Genomic DNA, 18,646 nt, shown 5'->3' on the forward strand with positions numbered 1-18,646 from the left:
CATGTGTCCCCAGCACGTACCCAGGACCAAGGACTCTGCTCAGGGAAGAGACACATCTTTAGACGCTACCCAACCCAGTGTGATGGGCATGAGATGACGGCCATGCTCACCTGGGGGAGAAGCAGAGAACAGGCGTCCACTGGCTCTCAGTCTCAGGATTTAAGTTCTGTTCCAAGAGAGCGAAGAGCAAGAAGGACAGTCAGGGCAGGAGTAGCAGCTGCGCTAAGTTGAGGAAGACTAGGGTGTGAGGCAAGCACTTCTAGCCGAGAGCCCACAGTGGAGGAGAGGGGCTGGAGAAGCAAGCAGGGCCCTGGACACTGGCAGAGGGCAGATCGTCCCTGATGGGGACAGCGAAGCCCAGGCTTCAGCCCTTGCTTGTATAGGCCCCTTTCAAGGCTCTGTACTTCATTTTATATTATTAGGGGGGAATCCTCAAAATTGGGGAGAAACTTGAAGTCCCACAAAACTGCATCTGCCACTGATGCCCTATAACTCAGATGAAACCCCCACCCACCTTGCAGGGTGTTGTGAGAAGCAAGTAAATTGCTTCATGCTTGAACTCACAGCCCAACGCAGTAGTCAGGCAGTCTGTGGGAGTCAATTTTTAAAATTATTATTATTTTGGAATAGTATTAGATAGGGAAAAATTATAAGTTTCTGATCTGGAAAGACCTGATGTAAGTCCTGGTTCTCTCACCTCCCACCTGCTTGGCTTTGGAGGAGTTGACTGACCTCTCTAATCCTCACCTTCATCATTTATGAAATGGAGGTGATGACACCCAACTCATGGGGTGCCACGAGGCCCAAAGAAGCCAGTGTAGTCAAAGTGCTTGATGTCTAGGCTGGATTTTGAGCAAAACAAGGCCTGCCTGTTTTTCTCTTCTGGTGAGATGACTGTGGTTCTGGTAAGTGAACAGATAGAGCAGGGCCAGAGTGTGTGCACACGTTAGATAAGGAAGTGGTTTTGATGGGAGGAAGAGTCGACTGTGAGAAGGATTTATGCATGAGGATGGAAGAGCCTGACTGCTGGAAGTCCCAGGAGAGCGCAGTGGCAAGGCCATCTCTAGGTCTGGGGCTTGGGGAATGGGACAGGCTTGAGGAGGAGGAGGAGGGCCATCCTTTAGGGCACACTGCATTGTGCAGGGCAGACAGCCTGGCTTTTTTTTTTTTCCTTAAGTCTTCTGAGGAGAGTGAGGTTCTGAGGCTGGAACTCAGTGAAGAGCTCTGGCAGGAAGCTCAGACAGATGCAGGAGTGGCCATGGAGGAGATAAATGGTAGTCACCTCAAGGGACATTGTCAGTAGAAATGAGGACATGGCAGCATTCAAGGGTTGAGCCAAAGGAGAGAGACCACCCTTTTTATCTCAGAAATTCAAAGAGACGTAAGGGAGTCAGGGAAGTGGGTGGGGATCCTGGAAGCCAGGGGCTCAGCACTCACTGCCCAGGGGTGGCCTGCCTGCCGCAGACATCTCGGAGAGAGAGGGTCCCTCCTGCCATCTGGGCGCCTCCTCCAGAGTTGTGCTGTGTGCCGACGGATGGAGCATCCACCCCTTGGGAGTGGTGGCCTAAGCATGGTTCACGGGGGTGAATCTGAAGATTCAGATGGCAAAGGGGACAGCTGGAGCCCCAGTGGGAAGGCGGGGAGCCTTCTGATGCGGAAGACACCTGTTGCCGGGCACCTGGCTGGCAGGTGGGAGGGGGAATGGGGCACATGCTGAGGGGAAGGGACAGTGGGCACTCAGGGCCCAGCAGAGCTTGAGAGCCGTCCACTTGTGTACACACCGTCCCTCTCTGGCCGCGTGATGACTTCATGAGGGCAGAGGTGTCGGGTGCACGAACAGATCCAGTGGGGCGTGCAGGGTGGGACAGGGCGGGGGTTGAGGGGCTATGGCATGAATAAGTGAGGGGCTCAAGCTTGGGAATGCCATCTTTTTATGAAGCTGCTTGTCTAACTCCACAGGCTGGTACTCTTAAAATTATTGATCGGAAGAAGCATATATTTAAACTTGCTCAGGGAGAATATGTTGCGCCTGAGATGATTGAGAACATCTACATCCGGAGCGAGCCTGTTGCCCAAGTCTATGTCCACGGGGACAGCTTAAAGGTGAGTCCCCAGGCTTCAGCCCTCCCACACGTGCCAGGTCTGATGAGAATTTGGGGAATGATTTCCTAAGTATCTGGTATTTGATTTAAAGTGATGACCATTCATTTCCAATCAGACACTGCTATTATCTGGCATATAAGATCAGGAGAGAAAGGGAGAAATCTTAATTGCTTATAGTTTGATAAATTTGCAATTAGGTAAAGAAGTTGCTTGAAGTAGTAGTAATGCACATTCCCACTACTTTTAACTTATGCTTCATCTACTTCCAAGAGAAATTTTGAGACCTGAAGTCAGAAAGATCATTGTGAATATATTCTGTGCTATCATTGCACGCTCAGTTGCTTAGTTGTGTCTGACTCTACAACCCTATGGACTGTAACTCTCCAAAGCTCCTCTGTCCATGGGACTTCCCAGGCAAAAATATTGGAGTGGGTTGCCATTTCCTCCTCCAGGGAATCTTCCCGACCCAGGGATCGAACCTGAGTTTCTTGCATCTCCTGCGTTGGCAGGCAGATTCTTTGATACTGTGTCATCTGGGAAGCCCCTGTGATATCATTAGATTTATGTAGTTAAACACTATTATTTTTTTTAAGAAAATACTTTAAAAATTAAAATTGTGTTCTTGATGAATGAGGACCATATTAATGAATCAATTTCAAAATGGTCTGGAAATCCTTAGAAATGTATGTCTTTTGGATCGTATAGTTGGGTGATTAGTATCCTAAAGATGGTCTTGTTTAAATTTGTCATTAGAATCAAAGGTACATACAGGACTAACCTTACTGATTTTTAATCTCCTTTAAGCTTATTTTTTTTATTAATCAATCTTTTACAAAGTTAAGGAAATATATCTGAAATATTCAAGAATATTTCGGTCAAGAATGTGTGATATGTTAGTGGAAGTGTTTCATAAGCATATACATATTTTTAGGAAAGAGTGGAGTCTGAGAATACCAAGCTAAGTTTTAATGCTGGACCACAAATAACCACTTTAAAAACTTTTGTCATAACTGTGTTTTCCTCTGGTGGGATCACAGGCCTTTTTGGTGGGCATTGTCGTGCCCGACCCAGAAGTCATGCCCTCTTGGGCCCGGAAGAGAGGAATTGAAGGGACATATGCAGAGCTCTGCACAAATAAGGTCTGTACCTGGGGGCTGTTTCCTCAAAGCCTGCTGGACCTTCTATGATACTGCTTAATGAGAGGACACAAAAACAGTAGCCCAAGTGAAATTTGACCCAGTAGAGAAATTTGCAACTATATTTTATAAGTGGTTGGAGTCCTAAACCAGAGGTTTGTCTTTTGTTATTGTTATAGAAAAACCTTAATTCCTCTTAGAATACTTGATAAATGTTTGAACTTTCCAGCCAGGAGACATCACAGAAAGCTTGCTTAGCTGTTTTGCACCTTGCAGGAGAGTCCAGGGAGTGAGGGGGCTTGCCCAAAGCCACACAGCTGGTTAACAGCAGTGTCAGATGTGAGCAGAGGCCTTCTGATGGCCCTGTTCTCTCCTGATGAGAGGTAGATTTTGTGTCTACTGGGCTTAGAGAGATGGTCATGGAATTGCAAAAGGAGCACAGTTCTCCCTGCCGAGAGCATTAGCTGTTCACACCTTCCAGAAACCTCCTGGCACGTGCACAGTTCTATGGAAAAGGATCTCTGTGCCCTGACTCAGCATCAGCCCTTCAGTTACGTGGTCTGTTTCTTAGCAGTGTGAACTCTAGAGCTCCCACCAGGCCCTGGGCTCCTCTGGGGGTGACAAGGCACCTGGGACTCAGCAGGCTGACCAAGGGCCAATTTTTTAAAAAGCTGAGTAGTCCCTTAGTCTGCTCTCGGGCACTCCTTAGGCCTTGCCAGCACTTTACTCACCAGATGAGGGGTGGTGATTGGCTTGCTGCCAGCGAGAGTCAGCCGTAGCTGGGGGTTCAAACGGTGGGGGACGGGTTGGTGTGGTTACTAGTTGTACTTTGCTCAAAACTCATTGATTCTTCTATCTCCATTTTGAAATGTGATTTATTTTGCCTTGTAATTTTACCTATATGGTTTGATTCAGGAGCTGAAAAAAGCCATTTTGGAAGATATGGTGAGGTTAGGAAAAGAAGGTGGACTCCACTCTTTTGAACAGGTAACTGTTACCTTTTCCATACCTGTTAACGTCCTTTATGTAGGGATGAAAATTAAAGTCTCCGACGGTGACCCTAATCTAGATTCCCCATCCTCCACACTGTGGTCTGCAGGCAGTCTATGTACTAGCAGACCTCTGAAGACCTGCTCCAAGCTGACTTTGCAACAACCTGCAATCTAGCTAAAAGAGGTCATATGCTAAGTGAGACTGCCCTCATTGTCCTCAGAATAACAAATGTTCATAAAGCTGAAATATTTTCCTAGCTGTCACTGGTAGAGCATGTCTACATGGTGTGTCTCCGAGCTGCGTGCGATACTCAAGAGCAGCAGAGCCCTGTCTCATTTTTATTTTTATGGGGACTGTCTTCTTGGCTTGCAGCCAGCGCTCTTACTTGCTGGGACATGGAAAAGATTGCACTTCTGGGGCCAGGGATCTGTCAGCCCAGCGTGCCCTTTACAAAGAGGAGGAAACAAAGAGTGTGCTGGGAGTGGACACAGCAAACCTCTTAAGACTTTTTGACATTTCAAGGTTGGGCCTCTTTTTTGTAACTGAATTCATGAGCATACTTGGTCCTTCTTACACATACCATTTATAATCCTCTGTAGTCAAAAATTCAAAAATACAGTTCTTTAAACAGAAAAATATTAATGTGGATTTTTAAAAATCCCCCAGTATGCATTTAATATAATTGCTTTTCATAAAATGTTTCTCCAAGAACAGAGCCTGTAAGGTTTATGAGAATTTTAAAATTTTATATGTTCATTTTGATGTTAACCTAAAAGCATTTTTAAACCAGTTTTAAATATATTGCTAAAATTCTTACAGCAATTATTTGGCAATTAGAAAACAGTTCCACAGATTAAGACTTTAATTTCTTAAGTTTCAAACTGAGGAAATCTAAGTAAACACAGTTTCAGGGTTTGAGAAAAATGTTTTTCTTTTGAAATAGATCTTTACATTAATCTAGGTTGAGAAACACTGCTTTGCCTGCATCTGTCAGCATGTTTTCAGACAGATAAGACCTAGATAAATATATCCTTATTTTAAAAAACTATAAAATCTAAGGCATTCAGGGAAGTCACATATATCTTTCTGAATGCAAAGTCAGTTCTGGCATGATAATTATTTAAATTTTTAAATCTGCTAGAACTGACTTCATTGCTTCTCCATTAAGGGAAGCTATGTGACTACAGACAGGATCCTCTATGTAGAGCAGGGGCCACAGAGTGGTTGGAGATTTGGTGGTCTGGGCCTCTCTGTTACCTGAATGGCTGGCAGTAAGGGCGATGGGGGTGCGCTGGTGATCCTACAGATATCCTTGTGATTCCCAAGGCTTGCACGCCCCCTGCTGGATGTGGGCTGTGTGACCTGCCTCAGGGTACATGGAGACTTCTAAGAGATTCTCCTTCCTGGAAAGGACTACCACTCTTAAAAGATTATGTTTAAAGAAACTTTTGGTTAAATTTCCAGTGTTAACCATTGCTCCAATTTGAGCTTTTACTGAGAGGGGGCCCATTCTTGACTTTCCATATGCCTGAAGCAGAGTTTCTGCTCTATTACTCTGCCCTCGCCATGGTAACCTCACATACAGAGAAGTCATGTGGGTCCCAAAGGCCCGAGTTTCTTTGCCAGGGCTGTTATCTCTTCATTTCCTCTGTTCTCACTCTCCTCTTTGTTGGTCTGTGGCATCCTCCCCACCGCAGCCAGTGCGTACCCTCAGCTGACCACAGGCGAGCAAAAACCAGGCTTCATAACTAAGAAGGGTGTGCTCCTCACTGTATTCTAAAGCTTGACATAAATTATTCCAGTTAAGCCATAATCTATTGTCAGCTAGTCCTTTTCCTTTCCTCATAAAGGAATGATCAATTAAGGCTTTTGCTAATTTTTTAACAGCACCCTCCCCTGCTGCCCCCACCCCAAATACATGCCCAAGGCTTAAATCATTGAACAGATACATTAGGAGTTGAGACTTACTGGGCAGGATTGATCTGAATTAAACTTTGAATTAGATGAAAATTTAATGTAATTTAATTTTCAGAAACAGACAATTCCTAGAACTAGGCCAACCATCATTAATTTAGGGAGATCTTTGGAAGACATTTCTTAATGAGTAGATAGGAAGCATTTAAAATAACTGTATCAATAATTAAAACATATAGGTTCTTGGGAAGTATTTGAGCATACTTAACCATGACTTAACCATTTTCTTGACATTTATATGGCTTATTAGTTTGTATAGGCATATAAATACAAAGTGAACTTTGAAACTTAATAGATTTTTCAAATTCTGACTGCAGAGCCCTTGCTAAATATCTTTTACTGTATTTTCTGTCATTGAAATGAATACTTACCTAATCAGTTTGCCTTTAAATCAGAAATTAATTGAGCATTTCCCTAATTAATTAAATTTTTAAAAATTTCTCCTGTCCTAAATTATTTATTTTGTATTTGTTATCTACAGGCAGTATTGTGTGTTAAAATGTTTCACTGAATAATTCCATTGAATGATTTTTCAGGATTATGAAAATTTCTATACTTTAGTGAGTTGGCATAAATTGACACTTGTGAAACATTATATTCCAATATAAAATTTAAATGTTACAGTGTCTTTAAATTAAAAAAAAAAACTATGAAATCACTGGTAAGAGTATAGTTTCAGAAAAGGAGCTAACATCAAGTATCTCCTTCCTTCTTTCCACAACAAAAACTTTGCTTATTGCAAACTGGAAAACACGTTTTATGTTGTGTTAGGCATAATGGGAGAATAAAGACTCATCCCTTTTTCCCAGCCACAGTTCAACAATTTGGTTTTATTAGAAAATATGTAATTATTTATAGAAAACAAAAATTGGTAAGTTTTGAGAAATTTTTTTTTTTTTCTGGGGGAAAAAAGAAAACTAGGTTGGCGACCCACAGTTAAAGTCAGTGTTAGCTAAAGAACTATTTTGACTCATTTTTTCCCAATTACTGATTAGATTTTAGTTACTGGAGCAATTTGTACAGGTATTTTCATGGAAGGATTTAAATAGACCCAGGGCCGTAGGTGAGGCTGGAGCAGGGCCTGGCAGCAGTGCCACTTTGATCTGTTTGTTAAGTGGCTGAAAGGCGAGCTGAGCACCATATTGCTTGGCTTCCTGCAAAAACAAAGACTGTATTCGTTTCCTCTCCCCAGGAAGAGACTATGTTGTAGAGAGCCACAATGAACTGCAGATGCCCCAGTCAGCACTTTAGGCTTGCTGCAGGTAGCTGGTTTGACAGATACTCAGAATCTACCAGCTGATGCAGTTCTTTCGTCCTAAGATCATAATCTTTCTTTTACATTCTACTTACCATCTTAATAGCATAATAGCATTGGTAGCTCTCCCTGTGAGAGTCATCTTCCCCGTACTGTACCGTCTGAGGCTTCTGCTTATCACTGCTGGATTTTCAAAGGTGTTCACCCAAGTCCCTGTAGTGAATGTAGACTCTTGTCTCAGTTACACATGTTCTCCACATGTATCTGCTGTTAGGAGCGCAGATAAGCTGAAATCCAGGCTGCAAGGACACTGTAGAAATTTATATTTTGGCATTGGCATCTCCTTGTAAAATTATATTATTATTTTCATTTACAGCAGAAGGTGGATACATTGTTTACACTTGTCAGAAGTCTTCCCGTGCTGCCGCTTCTATCAGAAGGAGCTAAGGATGTTAGCTCTGTCAGTTTTTTAGTTTTTCATTTCATGACAGTAAACATGAGTTGCAAAGTTAAAGCACTGTATCTTGGGTTAAGTTTTATTTGGATTTTGTTCATATTTTCTTCATGCTAATAGTCTTGTTATCAAATCGTGATTTCCAAACTTAAGCAGCCGAACTTAGATGACCTGTACCAGACATAAGAGCAGAGCTGCTCTAGTAGATCTAGGGCTTGAGCCAGAGCCTATCTCCAACCCCCTCAGTTACCCCTGCCCCACTCCACCTTCATGCACCTCTGCCTTTCCCCCACTTCATCCCACCCCTGCCTGTCAACACCTCACCTTCATGCCCACGTCCACCTCCACACACCCATCCGCAGTGGCCACTGCAGAAGCCCTGGTTCTCGATGTACTGTGCTCCAAAACATCTCCCTTGGGACCTGTTTCCAGTGACTTTTGGATCCCCTAGGATGATTTGTGTTTGATAAAAGCAGATTAGGAAAAAAGTATATTCCAGAGGGTACAAAACCTGGCAGCCCTGTTCCTTACCAACCCCAGCAACCAACTTACTTACGTGCTTCTTTGAACATCAAGATCACTGGGGGAATTTTCAAACAAAACACTTACTACAAGGACTTTTACAAATTAGATAATGCCTCTTTTTTGGGCAGGAGCCTCAGATTTCCACCTATTCATATTGGATATCCAAGTAGAAATCCTTCAGATGTGTGAAGTAAAGTTGAGGCTGCTACATGTAGTGCTAGCTTTAGTTTTAGTGTAGTCCTGTCCTCCCCTTCTCACCACACATGGTCCCCTTAAAATGCTATTCTTTCTCCAGCAAAAGTGAATTCCTTCATTTGAACAAATTTCTAAGAGACAAAGGGGAATCTCATTTGTTAATGTTGTGCTCATTTAAAAATCACATTTTTTAAATTATAAGCATGCATTTAAAAAATGCCAGAATTTGTTAGAATTTTTCTTGAAAGCTTTTTAAAAAGTAGAAAGTGTAGCTGTTTTAGGGGTCTTCTTTGAATATTGAGTCTTTGATCTGAAAAATCAATGAATGCAATGGAGAATTTTCTGAGCAAAGAATTCTTTGTCATATCACAATATCCACCTGCCAGAACACGAGACCATTGGCATCAGAGATTTTGAAAACAATCCTTGACATGTTGAATTTTTTGTGACTACTTGCATGCATTGATTTTTTTCCAAAGTTTTTTCTGGTTGTTAAATATGCATAACATAAAGTTTACCATCTTAACCATTTTTAAATGTGTAGTTCAGTGGCATTAGTACATTCATAATGTACAACCATATCACCATCCATCTCTATAACTCTTTTCATCTTGTAGAATGAAACTCTGTACCCATTGAACAAAAAATTTCCTTCCTTACCCCCAGTCTCTGGAAACCACTATTTTACTTTCTGTCTCTATATGACTTTGACTACTCTAAGTATATTATCTTTTTGTGTCTGGCTTATTTCACTTAGCTTAATGCCCTCAAAGTTCATCTGTATTGTAGCATGTGTCAGAATTTCCTTCCTTTATAAGGTAAAATTTCACCATATATCTCTGCCACATTTTGCTTATCCATTCATCTGTCAGTGGACATTTGGGTTGCTTCTCCATTCTAGCTGTTGTGAATAATGCGATCCTGCTTTCAATTCTTTTGGATACACACACCACACACACACACTCCCCAAAGTGGAATTGCTGGGTCATATGGTAATTCTGTTTTTAATTTTTGGAGGAACTGCCATACTGTTTTCCATCGTGGCTGCACTATTTTATATTCCTACCAACAGTGCTTAAGGATTCTGTTTCTCTACATCCTCACCAACACTTGTTATTTTCTCTTTTGGATAATAGCCATCCTAATGGGTGTGAGAGTATTTTGTTTTGTTTTTTAAATAAGTCATTTCCTGATTGTATCCATGGATTTTAAGTAACAGTTCTCCTATGACAGTAGCATGTAACACAGGGACCTTGCACTCTTGTTCTCCTGGCTTCTGTAACCCACACCCCCATTACTGGAGCCATAGAGCAGCCTCTCCCTTCCCCTTGCTATTTTCATCTGGCCAAAGCCTACTTATCCTTCAGAGTTTAACTCAAGCATCCCTTTCCAGTGAATCCTGACCCAGGTGGGGTTAGGGGCTATGTCAGAAATGCGTTCAGCTCTAAAAGAATACCCTCAGTATGTTACATACACAGGGTGTATTTTTGTGGTTTTCTCACATAAGAAGTCCAAGACAGGATGTCCAAGGCAGGTACAGGTCTTCAAAGCCCTGGGCACTCTGTCTGTCTTCCCGCTCTCCATTCTGGGTATGTTGGCATATCACCTTATGGTCACAAAGTGGCTGCCACAGCTTTGGACATTGTCCATATTCAAGGAAGGAATAAGGGGGAGTGAGTAGAAATAGGTATATCTGAAACTTTCATGAGGAAAGCAAAAACTTTCCCTTCTCAGTAGCCAAAAATGGATCTCATGATTACCCGCTTAGTCTCAAGGGAGGCTTGGAAATAGGGAATAGGATTGTCATAGTTTACATATAGACCATTTTGGCCCCAAACAAAACCTGGTTTTATTAGCATGGAAGGTGGGGAACGATACTAGCAAAGCAGCGGACAACTGCTTGTCCCTATAGTAGTAACATTCACATGGCAGCATCTCTCATTAGATTGTAAGCCCATGTGGGCAGAGACTGTGTCTTGTTCTTTGCATCCCTGGTGCCTTATACCATACCTGACACATAGCAGTTGCTCAATAAATGATCAGTTCAGCGAAACAGCAAGTGAAAGTATATGTGTATTTAGCACATTTAATTTTTTAAGGCTTTATATAGTGATTCCTTTGCTATTTAATAATATGGATCTGTTATCTCAACAAAATAACTAAAGGTAGACCCAGTTGTCAGTCAGGATACAATTTTTTGGAGACTGTCATTCCAGGATTCAGCTCAAGCCCAGATGATAAAAGTCCTTGTTGAATTGACAGTGACTCTTTCAGTTGGAATCCCGCAAGAGAGGAGCCTGCCCAGGCCTTCCCAGAATAGTTGCTCTTTCTCTCTGGCTCCCCATTCAGCATTGCAGAGAGACTGTGTATGAGGAGGCTTGGGATCTGCCTCATGGAAATAAGCACCATGAACACTACACCTGATCTCTCCATTCCTCCTTCCAATAATGCAATAAAATTTTCTGGCAGAACTTTTTTTTTAACGTTTACTCATGTCCCACCTAGATTTTATATTCCTCCTGTGAATGGCATCTCTTCCATGCAGCCCTCCAAGCCGGAAGCCTGGGAGTCCTCAAAACTGCCTCTTCCTTATTTCATCTCATTTCTCTCTGAATCTCTCTCAGAACCGCTTACTTGACTGTCTCTGTCACTGCTCTAAACTTAGGCCCTTACCTTCTTTCATATGGACTGGTCAGATCCTTCTGATTGGTTTCCCTGCTTCTAGTCTTAACATTTTAAAAAGCCATGTTCACGTTTCTCTTGGAGAGAACTTTATAAAATGTGTATTCAGCTGTGTTATTGCCCTGTATAAAAATCTTCAGTGCCTTCCTACTATCTTCCTCTAAAACTGCCCCATCTACCAATTCGGCTTCATCTGCCACCTCCTTGGCCTCCTATTTCATGCAACTACAAAAAGAAACCACTTGGATGTCCTTCTTCATACTCTGCTATTTCTCACTCCTGTAGCTGTGTTCATGTGGTTGCCTCTGCCTGGAATGCCCTTCACCCACCTCTCCTCCTTAACTGGTTAACTCCTGCTTGTTCTTTAACACTCCCCTAATTTGGGAAGGCTCCCTGGAGTTAGGTGCCCTTCCTCCTGTGTGTACCATTCTCTCCAGTAATTGCCCAGTGTGCACTCCCCAAGGGCAGGGGCGCTCGTGATTCCTCTTTGTCCTCAGTGCCTGGTACGGAGTAAGGAACTCATTCATTTCTGTTGACTGGCTAAATGGAGGAGTAAGAAGGGGATGAGGTGGCTTTCAGATCTATCAAATAAGCTGGCATGCTGTTACAATAACTCTGACTTTTTAAATAGGCCTGTTTTTATATCAGTATTTCTATTCCCATATGCCTGTCTACTTCTACCATATATGCTATGAATGCTGTGTTATACTCCTGATAAAGATGTATTCTGCATTTGGTTTTTAGGTTAAAGCCATACACATCCATTCTGATATGTTCTCAGTTCAAAATGGCTTGCTGACACCGACCCTAAAGGCTAAGAGACCTGAGCTGAGAGAGTACTTCAAAAAACAAATAGAAGAGCTTTACTCAACCTCCATGTGAAGTTCAAGGAAAAGTTCTTCTCCGTATAATGGACAATGTAGCAATATTATAGTTGTTCTTGAAAGTAACAAGTCAGAATGATGCAGCGGAAAATGAAAAGCACTTGACCTTATGACTGAGCCTTTTCCTGTCTCTAGAGGTCTTTAACAATATTTCTCTCTCATCACTGAGTACACTTTATTTTTATTACAATGATATTGTAGCAAGCTGCTAAAAATATCACAAGTGGCATTGTAAAAAAATTGACTTTTCTTAAGAACTGTGTACCACTAAAAGTAATATATTCTCAATGTTCACAGAACTTCTATTAAATATAAAGGAAAAACATAACTGATACATTGTACTTAATTATTTTTGAAATAGTAAACAGGTATGGCAAATATTGAGGCAAGGTGGACTGCCTTATTTGATAACTGATGGTCAGAATCACAATTAAATCAGACTTAAATGAAAACTAATACAGAATCTTGCTGAAACAGACATGATACATAACTTCTACATAACTTCATAGCTACATAACTTCAGATTCTTTAAACATAATAATCCTTATTGGTGTGAAAATGTTTTCTGTCCAATTTTTACTTTTATTTATGATGAATGCAAATTCAAACATTCTTAAAACAAATGTTATATTTACATAACATTTTACAAAGACTTTTCAATCCATTTCCTTATTTATTAAGCTTATTAAAATATTAGGAGCTACCCAGAAGTAATGTAATATACAACTATTTTAAGGATAGTATGTGTATATTCATGGATGTCTTACCACGTGTATTATGAAAGTTATCTGTTGACTCTACATTGGATGGAGCTTTAGGGAAGACTTGGGATAAGAAACCCAGAATTATTTCTCACGGTGGGCATCAATTAATATACCAAATTTCCTTGCTGGGTTCTTCCAGTCTTCCATTTTCAACATGTCTATGCCAGGCCTGGGAAACATATGTGGCAATAATTCTGAACAGTTTCTCTTTCTTCCAATAAGACTGTCAAGGCAGGATGTAGGAAGGAGGGGATGTCATCTCCAAATAAAATAATTTTTCAACAACATATGTTTGAAGAACCTCTTCAAAATACCCCTAGAAAACTACCTAAGTCCATCATAGATAACTGTCTCCTTGGGGAATAATTTCACGCACAGAATCTCTAAACACTTCTAAGTACCCATGAAAACCTCCTCTCTTGTATTATGTGCTTAAATACTTCTTGTACCTGGGTGCCAACAGTGTCATATAATTAAAGCCCAGCATGAACAGCAATTAAGTCCTAAGCTACAGACTGCATCTGAAGAAGAAACTGTCCCTAGGAAAGTGTTTTTAAAGTGTTTTAATCTGTAGAGCCAGGATCTGAAAATAGACGGGGGCAGTGGTCACAGTCCAGAAGCTCCTTTCACCAGGAGCAGATCCATACTGTCAATAAGGCTGTGGGTTAGAAACTGCATAATCACACAGGCTTACTAGATGAATCTGCACCAGAGGTGATACATTTCAGTCTTTGCAATAGTGGACCAGCCCCAGTTTTATTTGATGTATTTATCCAGTCTTCTACATATTCCTTTACTGGATTCTCTCTGCAGTCCCACTGCTTGCACTTAAGATTTGACTTATGGTAAATAACCCAGTTCTATGCACATTAACTTTTAAAGGCATTTCTAAACAAACAAATACTAAAAATGTGCAAGGCCACATCTATATAACATTTATTTTTTATATTTAATATATATGTGACTAATTAAAAGAAAATCACCTCCTGAATTGGATATTCATACTATCTTAAAGGCGAGTAGCTTCACATCTTGAAGAAAATGAAGCTGTTTCCCTTTGTCCTTCCACTCAACTAAATTTCACATTTGTCTTTGTTTACAAAGGATTTTAGACTGTAATTTTAAGCAAATAATTTCCATTTTATTTTGATTCCATTTTTACCTAATAATAGAGATAACTGATTATGGGTAACTTAAGATTTCTTTTCCTCACTTTAAAGATCTTAAGTTTCTATTTAGCCTTCCTAATCCTCATGAAAATCGTCACACTTGGGCATATAAACAGGTGAGAAAAGTGCTGAGAAAAGTAAACAGCCGGCCTTAAATATATTGCATGTACATTTATTTTTTTCTCTGTTTACTGAATTTTTTAATAAAATAGAAATGAAACAGTATGTGTTAATGAAAGAAAATCCTTCTTGCCTCAGATTTCCCAACTTTATTTTGAGGGGAAAAAGTTTGTATTTCTCTTTAACCAATATAGAAAAAGGTTCTATACTTAAGATATTTACATTCATAGTGTACATCAGATCCAATTTAAATCCAAAGGTGTAACAGCAATCAATTACTTAAGCATAAACATGTTCTTAAATGTTTGGCCTTTTTTCTGTTTCTCATTCAAGTTTGTTGGTAATTCTCACATTTTACAAACTGATATTGTTGTTTATAAAGATATAAAGTAGAATATATACCATTTTCTTTCCTTTTGCCATAAAAGTCATCTTTGTATTGTATTGTGATTTTCCTCCAGGTGAGAGAGGAAACTGACCAGGTGTGGTATGCAGGCCTAGCCTCACATATTAGGAACTCTCAAGAACTCAGGAATCTAAGGAATAAATACCCAGTCTCCCTCACATGAGCAGGTCAACTTTTCATTCTAAATTTAGGTAAAACTGCAAGCATGAAAAAAATAGAATTTTTCATTGCAATTTTCATAGTCAGGTAATGTTTTAGCAACTTGAAGTCAGCACTTAATTTGATTGTATTACCCATCAAAGAGTCTCTAATCTTTTCTGTTTCTAGCAGTAAAGGAAATGAATTATTCTTTATTTTCCAAATGTATTAATATAAAGCACAAATGTGATGTAGTTACTTAGAATACAAAATACTATGAATGTAAAGAATGGAAAACTGTATTTTTGCATGAAAACAGACCACTTACAAACTTACTTTCTCAGGAAAAATGAAAAATTATATATAAAATTGATAAACTATATGTTGAATTAAGCTGGTATATTTTCTTGCCTGTTTCTATTTTAAGAAAGCATATAGGTGAAAAGAAAAAAAATGATTCCAGTAGTCAGAATTTTCTCTCAAGTATGCTACACAGTCCTTTCTGTGAATCTACAGTTAACCACAGTAAGAATGGAATTAGCGTTCAAGTGAGGACAAAGCTCTAATGAGAACACATAAATGGTTATAACCCAGAGGCAATAGATACATATTACCTGGAGACAAGCATTTCCAAACTTGGTCCAAACAAAAGGTTTTCATGGGGTGACAGTGGCTTTTAAACATTCATTTGACTGATTATTTTTATTTTTCTTGTTAAGTCATTGCAGCAGTTGCATGAAGGGGAAATGGATATTTTTTGAAGAACTGCTTATTCTACTTTCAATTTTTAAAAATTGAGGAAATTCAAAAGTTACCTTTTAAATATGCATAAAAGTATATTAACTGTAATTATATTTTTAGTTGCTTTGTTATAATAGCATGCATATCAAATATACAATGCATTTATGAAAACTTTTGTAAAAAATAAAGATTTTTTTTTTCTCAAAGTTGCTTATAATTACTATTTTATATATTTATTTAGCATAATCCTCTGATGTTAGTATATTTGGTGATCACTGGTCATAATGCTTATGGTAAACATGGAATCAAGCTATATCACTAGGCAACATACTCTACATCCTTTGTAAGGATCCCCGAACTCCGAAGACTTATGGTCCCCCCAGAGAAGCTCTCCTTTTCTTTGCACATTTGCTATTATAAATGTGTCCTGGATTTAAGTGTATCCAGGATTTAATTCATTTTTATATTTTAAAAGAACACATGATTGTATTCAAGTTTTCCATTACGATGGCCCTTAGGCAGTATTTCCTTGTCTTTTACCCATACACAGTGGGTACACTCTTAAAATGGTATATTCTGCCGTGTCTAAATTATGCAGATTTTGCCTTCTCCATATATTTGCTACCATCTACTCCTATTTTCAAAGCTTTTAGTGTAGCTGGGGCCCCTCTCATCTCTTGTCTGGAATATTGCAGTGCTTTTAAAGTTAGTCTTCCTGTTTCCACCTCAGCTTCCTCAAATTTCACCACCCACATTTGAGTCAGGGCAATGTTTCTAAATTGAAAATCTGGTCATGCCACTCTCCTGCTTAGTATTCCTTCAATGACTTCCCATACTTTCTGGGATAAAGTTCAGGCTCCCTGGTTCAGCACATAAGGCCCAGGGCCTCTTCTCCAGTCCTTCCTCCAAAGAATCTTGGTTCCAGTTATGCCAACCACTTTTTTTGCAGTGGCCTAAAAGCATCATGATTTTAGTCTCCTTTTCATAGAATACCCTTTCCTTTAATCTCCCTAATTCCCATCATTCATTTCTTATATCTCAGTTCAACTACCCTTTTCTCTAAGAAGCTTCCCATATGGTTGCATGGTTAACTGACCCTCTGCCACATGCCCACTAAGACTAAGTTGCTTGTGGTTGTAACCCCAGCACAGAAAGTCTGTTCCATCATGGAGGCTCAAGAAATGTCTGTTGAATAAAAATCCCCTTGGCCCTTTTACATAGGTTGCGTAGTATTAAGACTGCAATACTGGCAGATACTTTTCATTTATCACTTATTTTTTCCAAATCCTGTGGACTAAGCAAAAATAAGCTGCTTTTCAGTTGAGCCCTAAATCCTGTGGATGGTACCACAAATGAAACTGCTCAGAGTTCAGGTTGCAGGGGTTTGGGGGGCAGTCACTTGATAAGAAAATGGTATTCTGAAAGATTTCCTCTGGGCTCCAGGGAATCCTATATCCATGAACTGGCTGTTTTCCCAAAAGCTTTCTTCAGAAATCTCTTAAAAATTTGGAATCTGTTTGCCCATAGAAGTTAGCATTTCCATGACTTCCAAATCCAGTCAAAACAATCAAATGACTGAACTGAAACACTGAAAGCAGAATTCTAAGTATAGATATGGAAACAATATAACAGGGAAATGGAAGATGCTCAATTTAACACTTAATGACTGAATGTTTGAAATATCATTTGTGTGTTTGAGGATAGAGTGGAGGGAGATACTGCATTGAGATACCTCCGCCCTACTTCACCCTTTTGTAGGGGAAACATTTCTTTCTCCTTGTGTAGGCTGGGCAGGCGGAGCTTTAAATTAACCAAGTTTGACTGTACAGTCTCTTCTCCTCCCCTTGCTATTTAAGGCTTCGAGCTCTTTTCCTTGCTCTCCTCCCCCACCCCTTTCCCAGCCATGTGTTGGGAGGAATGGGAGCATGACACTAGCCAAATATAAGGGGATTCACGCCACCTATGCCAACCTCCTGTCCTAATGAGCCTCCTAAGACAGGTGTCCTAATTGCTCACCTTTGAATTGAGGGGACAACCAGAACATCTCTAAGGACACTTTTGGCTCAAGGAATGACACGGGAGGTTATTTCAAGTTTTGAAGCCCAGGGCATTAACTCCCATAAATCCTGACTTGATAGCACCTCAGTGAAGGTAATTCAGTATAGAGAGGGTTCTAGAGAATAGGGCCACCAAAGGGCAGATCAGCTTTTGCTTTGAGCTGTTTTCCTTTTTCACCATTTCTTCCATTTCTATGTCTTGGGTATTCCAGGATCCATACCTCCTAAAATTCATTTAAGAACTCCACAATTTTTTTTTTAAAACAACATTCTCCAATGGGAGAGAGGGGAGCCTGGAAACCTGGCTTGTAAACTACAGACTGCCTGTCAGCATGTATGGATGTGACTAGAGAAAAGATGTTGAAATATGATAATTGCTTTATACAACAACAAAACTGTGAGATCCTTGACTATTTAGAACCATTTCTAATTTCGCTTCTGTACCCCAGGACCTACCATAATGCCTGACACAGAGTAAGGTGCTGAGTAAGTACTAATTTAGTGATTCAAAGCACGATATGTAATAAAGTAAGAATAACTGCCCTCTATTCTTTACAAAGTTAAGTTTTAATGATTAATTATTAATAAGTGACGTTCTATGAGCAGATTTTGAATTTAAAAATAGAGTGATTTTATTATGAAAATATTGTGGCTATATGTGTGCTTACATACACAATATTGGAGCATCACGGAAGTCTGAGTTTTTCTAATTTCATCTGTACAAATAGCATGTTTTAATGTTGTGAAATGTCATTTTTTAAAAATAAGAAGATGGTTATTACATACACAATATGTTTATCAGATGCAGCCAGATGGTCTATCTTCAGTGTATGGAGTGAGTGGTCATTCCCATGTTACTCCCTTTGGGCAGAGAAAAAGACCTGAGCCTCAGGGCACTAGGAGGGGAGCCCTTGTGGAACTCTCTACCTTAACCACAAGGCTACTCAGAGATGTCCAGGAGGTAGCTTCGAGGCTGGGGCTCAGAGATTCTGCTTGTCCCTGAGAAGAAACCTCCTGGAACCTAAGCACTTCTAATGCTTGGTCAGACTC

The 18,646-nt window shown here is 40.1% G+C and overlaps 1 protein-coding gene across 6 annotated transcripts in view; it reads left to right on the top strand.

The window, feature by feature from the left end:
* Nucleotides 1-14,359, top strand: part of ACSL6 (acyl-CoA synthetase long chain family member 6) — a 64,268-nt gene extending 49,909 nt beyond the window's left edge. For all 6 annotated transcript variants that reach the window (XM_020906946.2, XM_020906944.2, XM_020906947.2 and 3 more), the window contains 4 exons: nt 1,960-2,103; nt 3,141-3,242; nt 4,155-4,226; nt 12,062-14,359. In XM_020906946.2, the coding sequence (XP_020762605.1) occupies nt 1,960-2,103; nt 3,141-3,242; nt 4,155-4,226; nt 12,062-12,199 (456 nt within the window). In that variant the 3' untranslated portion in view covers nt 12,200-14,359. The remainder of the gene's footprint in view (nt 1-1,959; nt 2,104-3,140; nt 3,243-4,154; nt 4,227-12,061) is intronic.
* The last annotated feature ends 4,287 nt before the right edge of the window (nt 14,360-18,646 follow it).

The sequence above is a fragment of the Odocoileus virginianus genome, chromosome 3 (assembly GCF_023699985.2).
Source record: "Odocoileus virginianus isolate 20LAN1187 ecotype Illinois chromosome 3, Ovbor_1.2, whole genome shotgun sequence".
Lineage (NCBI taxonomy): Eukaryota > Metazoa > Chordata > Mammalia > Artiodactyla > Cervidae > Odocoileus > Odocoileus virginianus.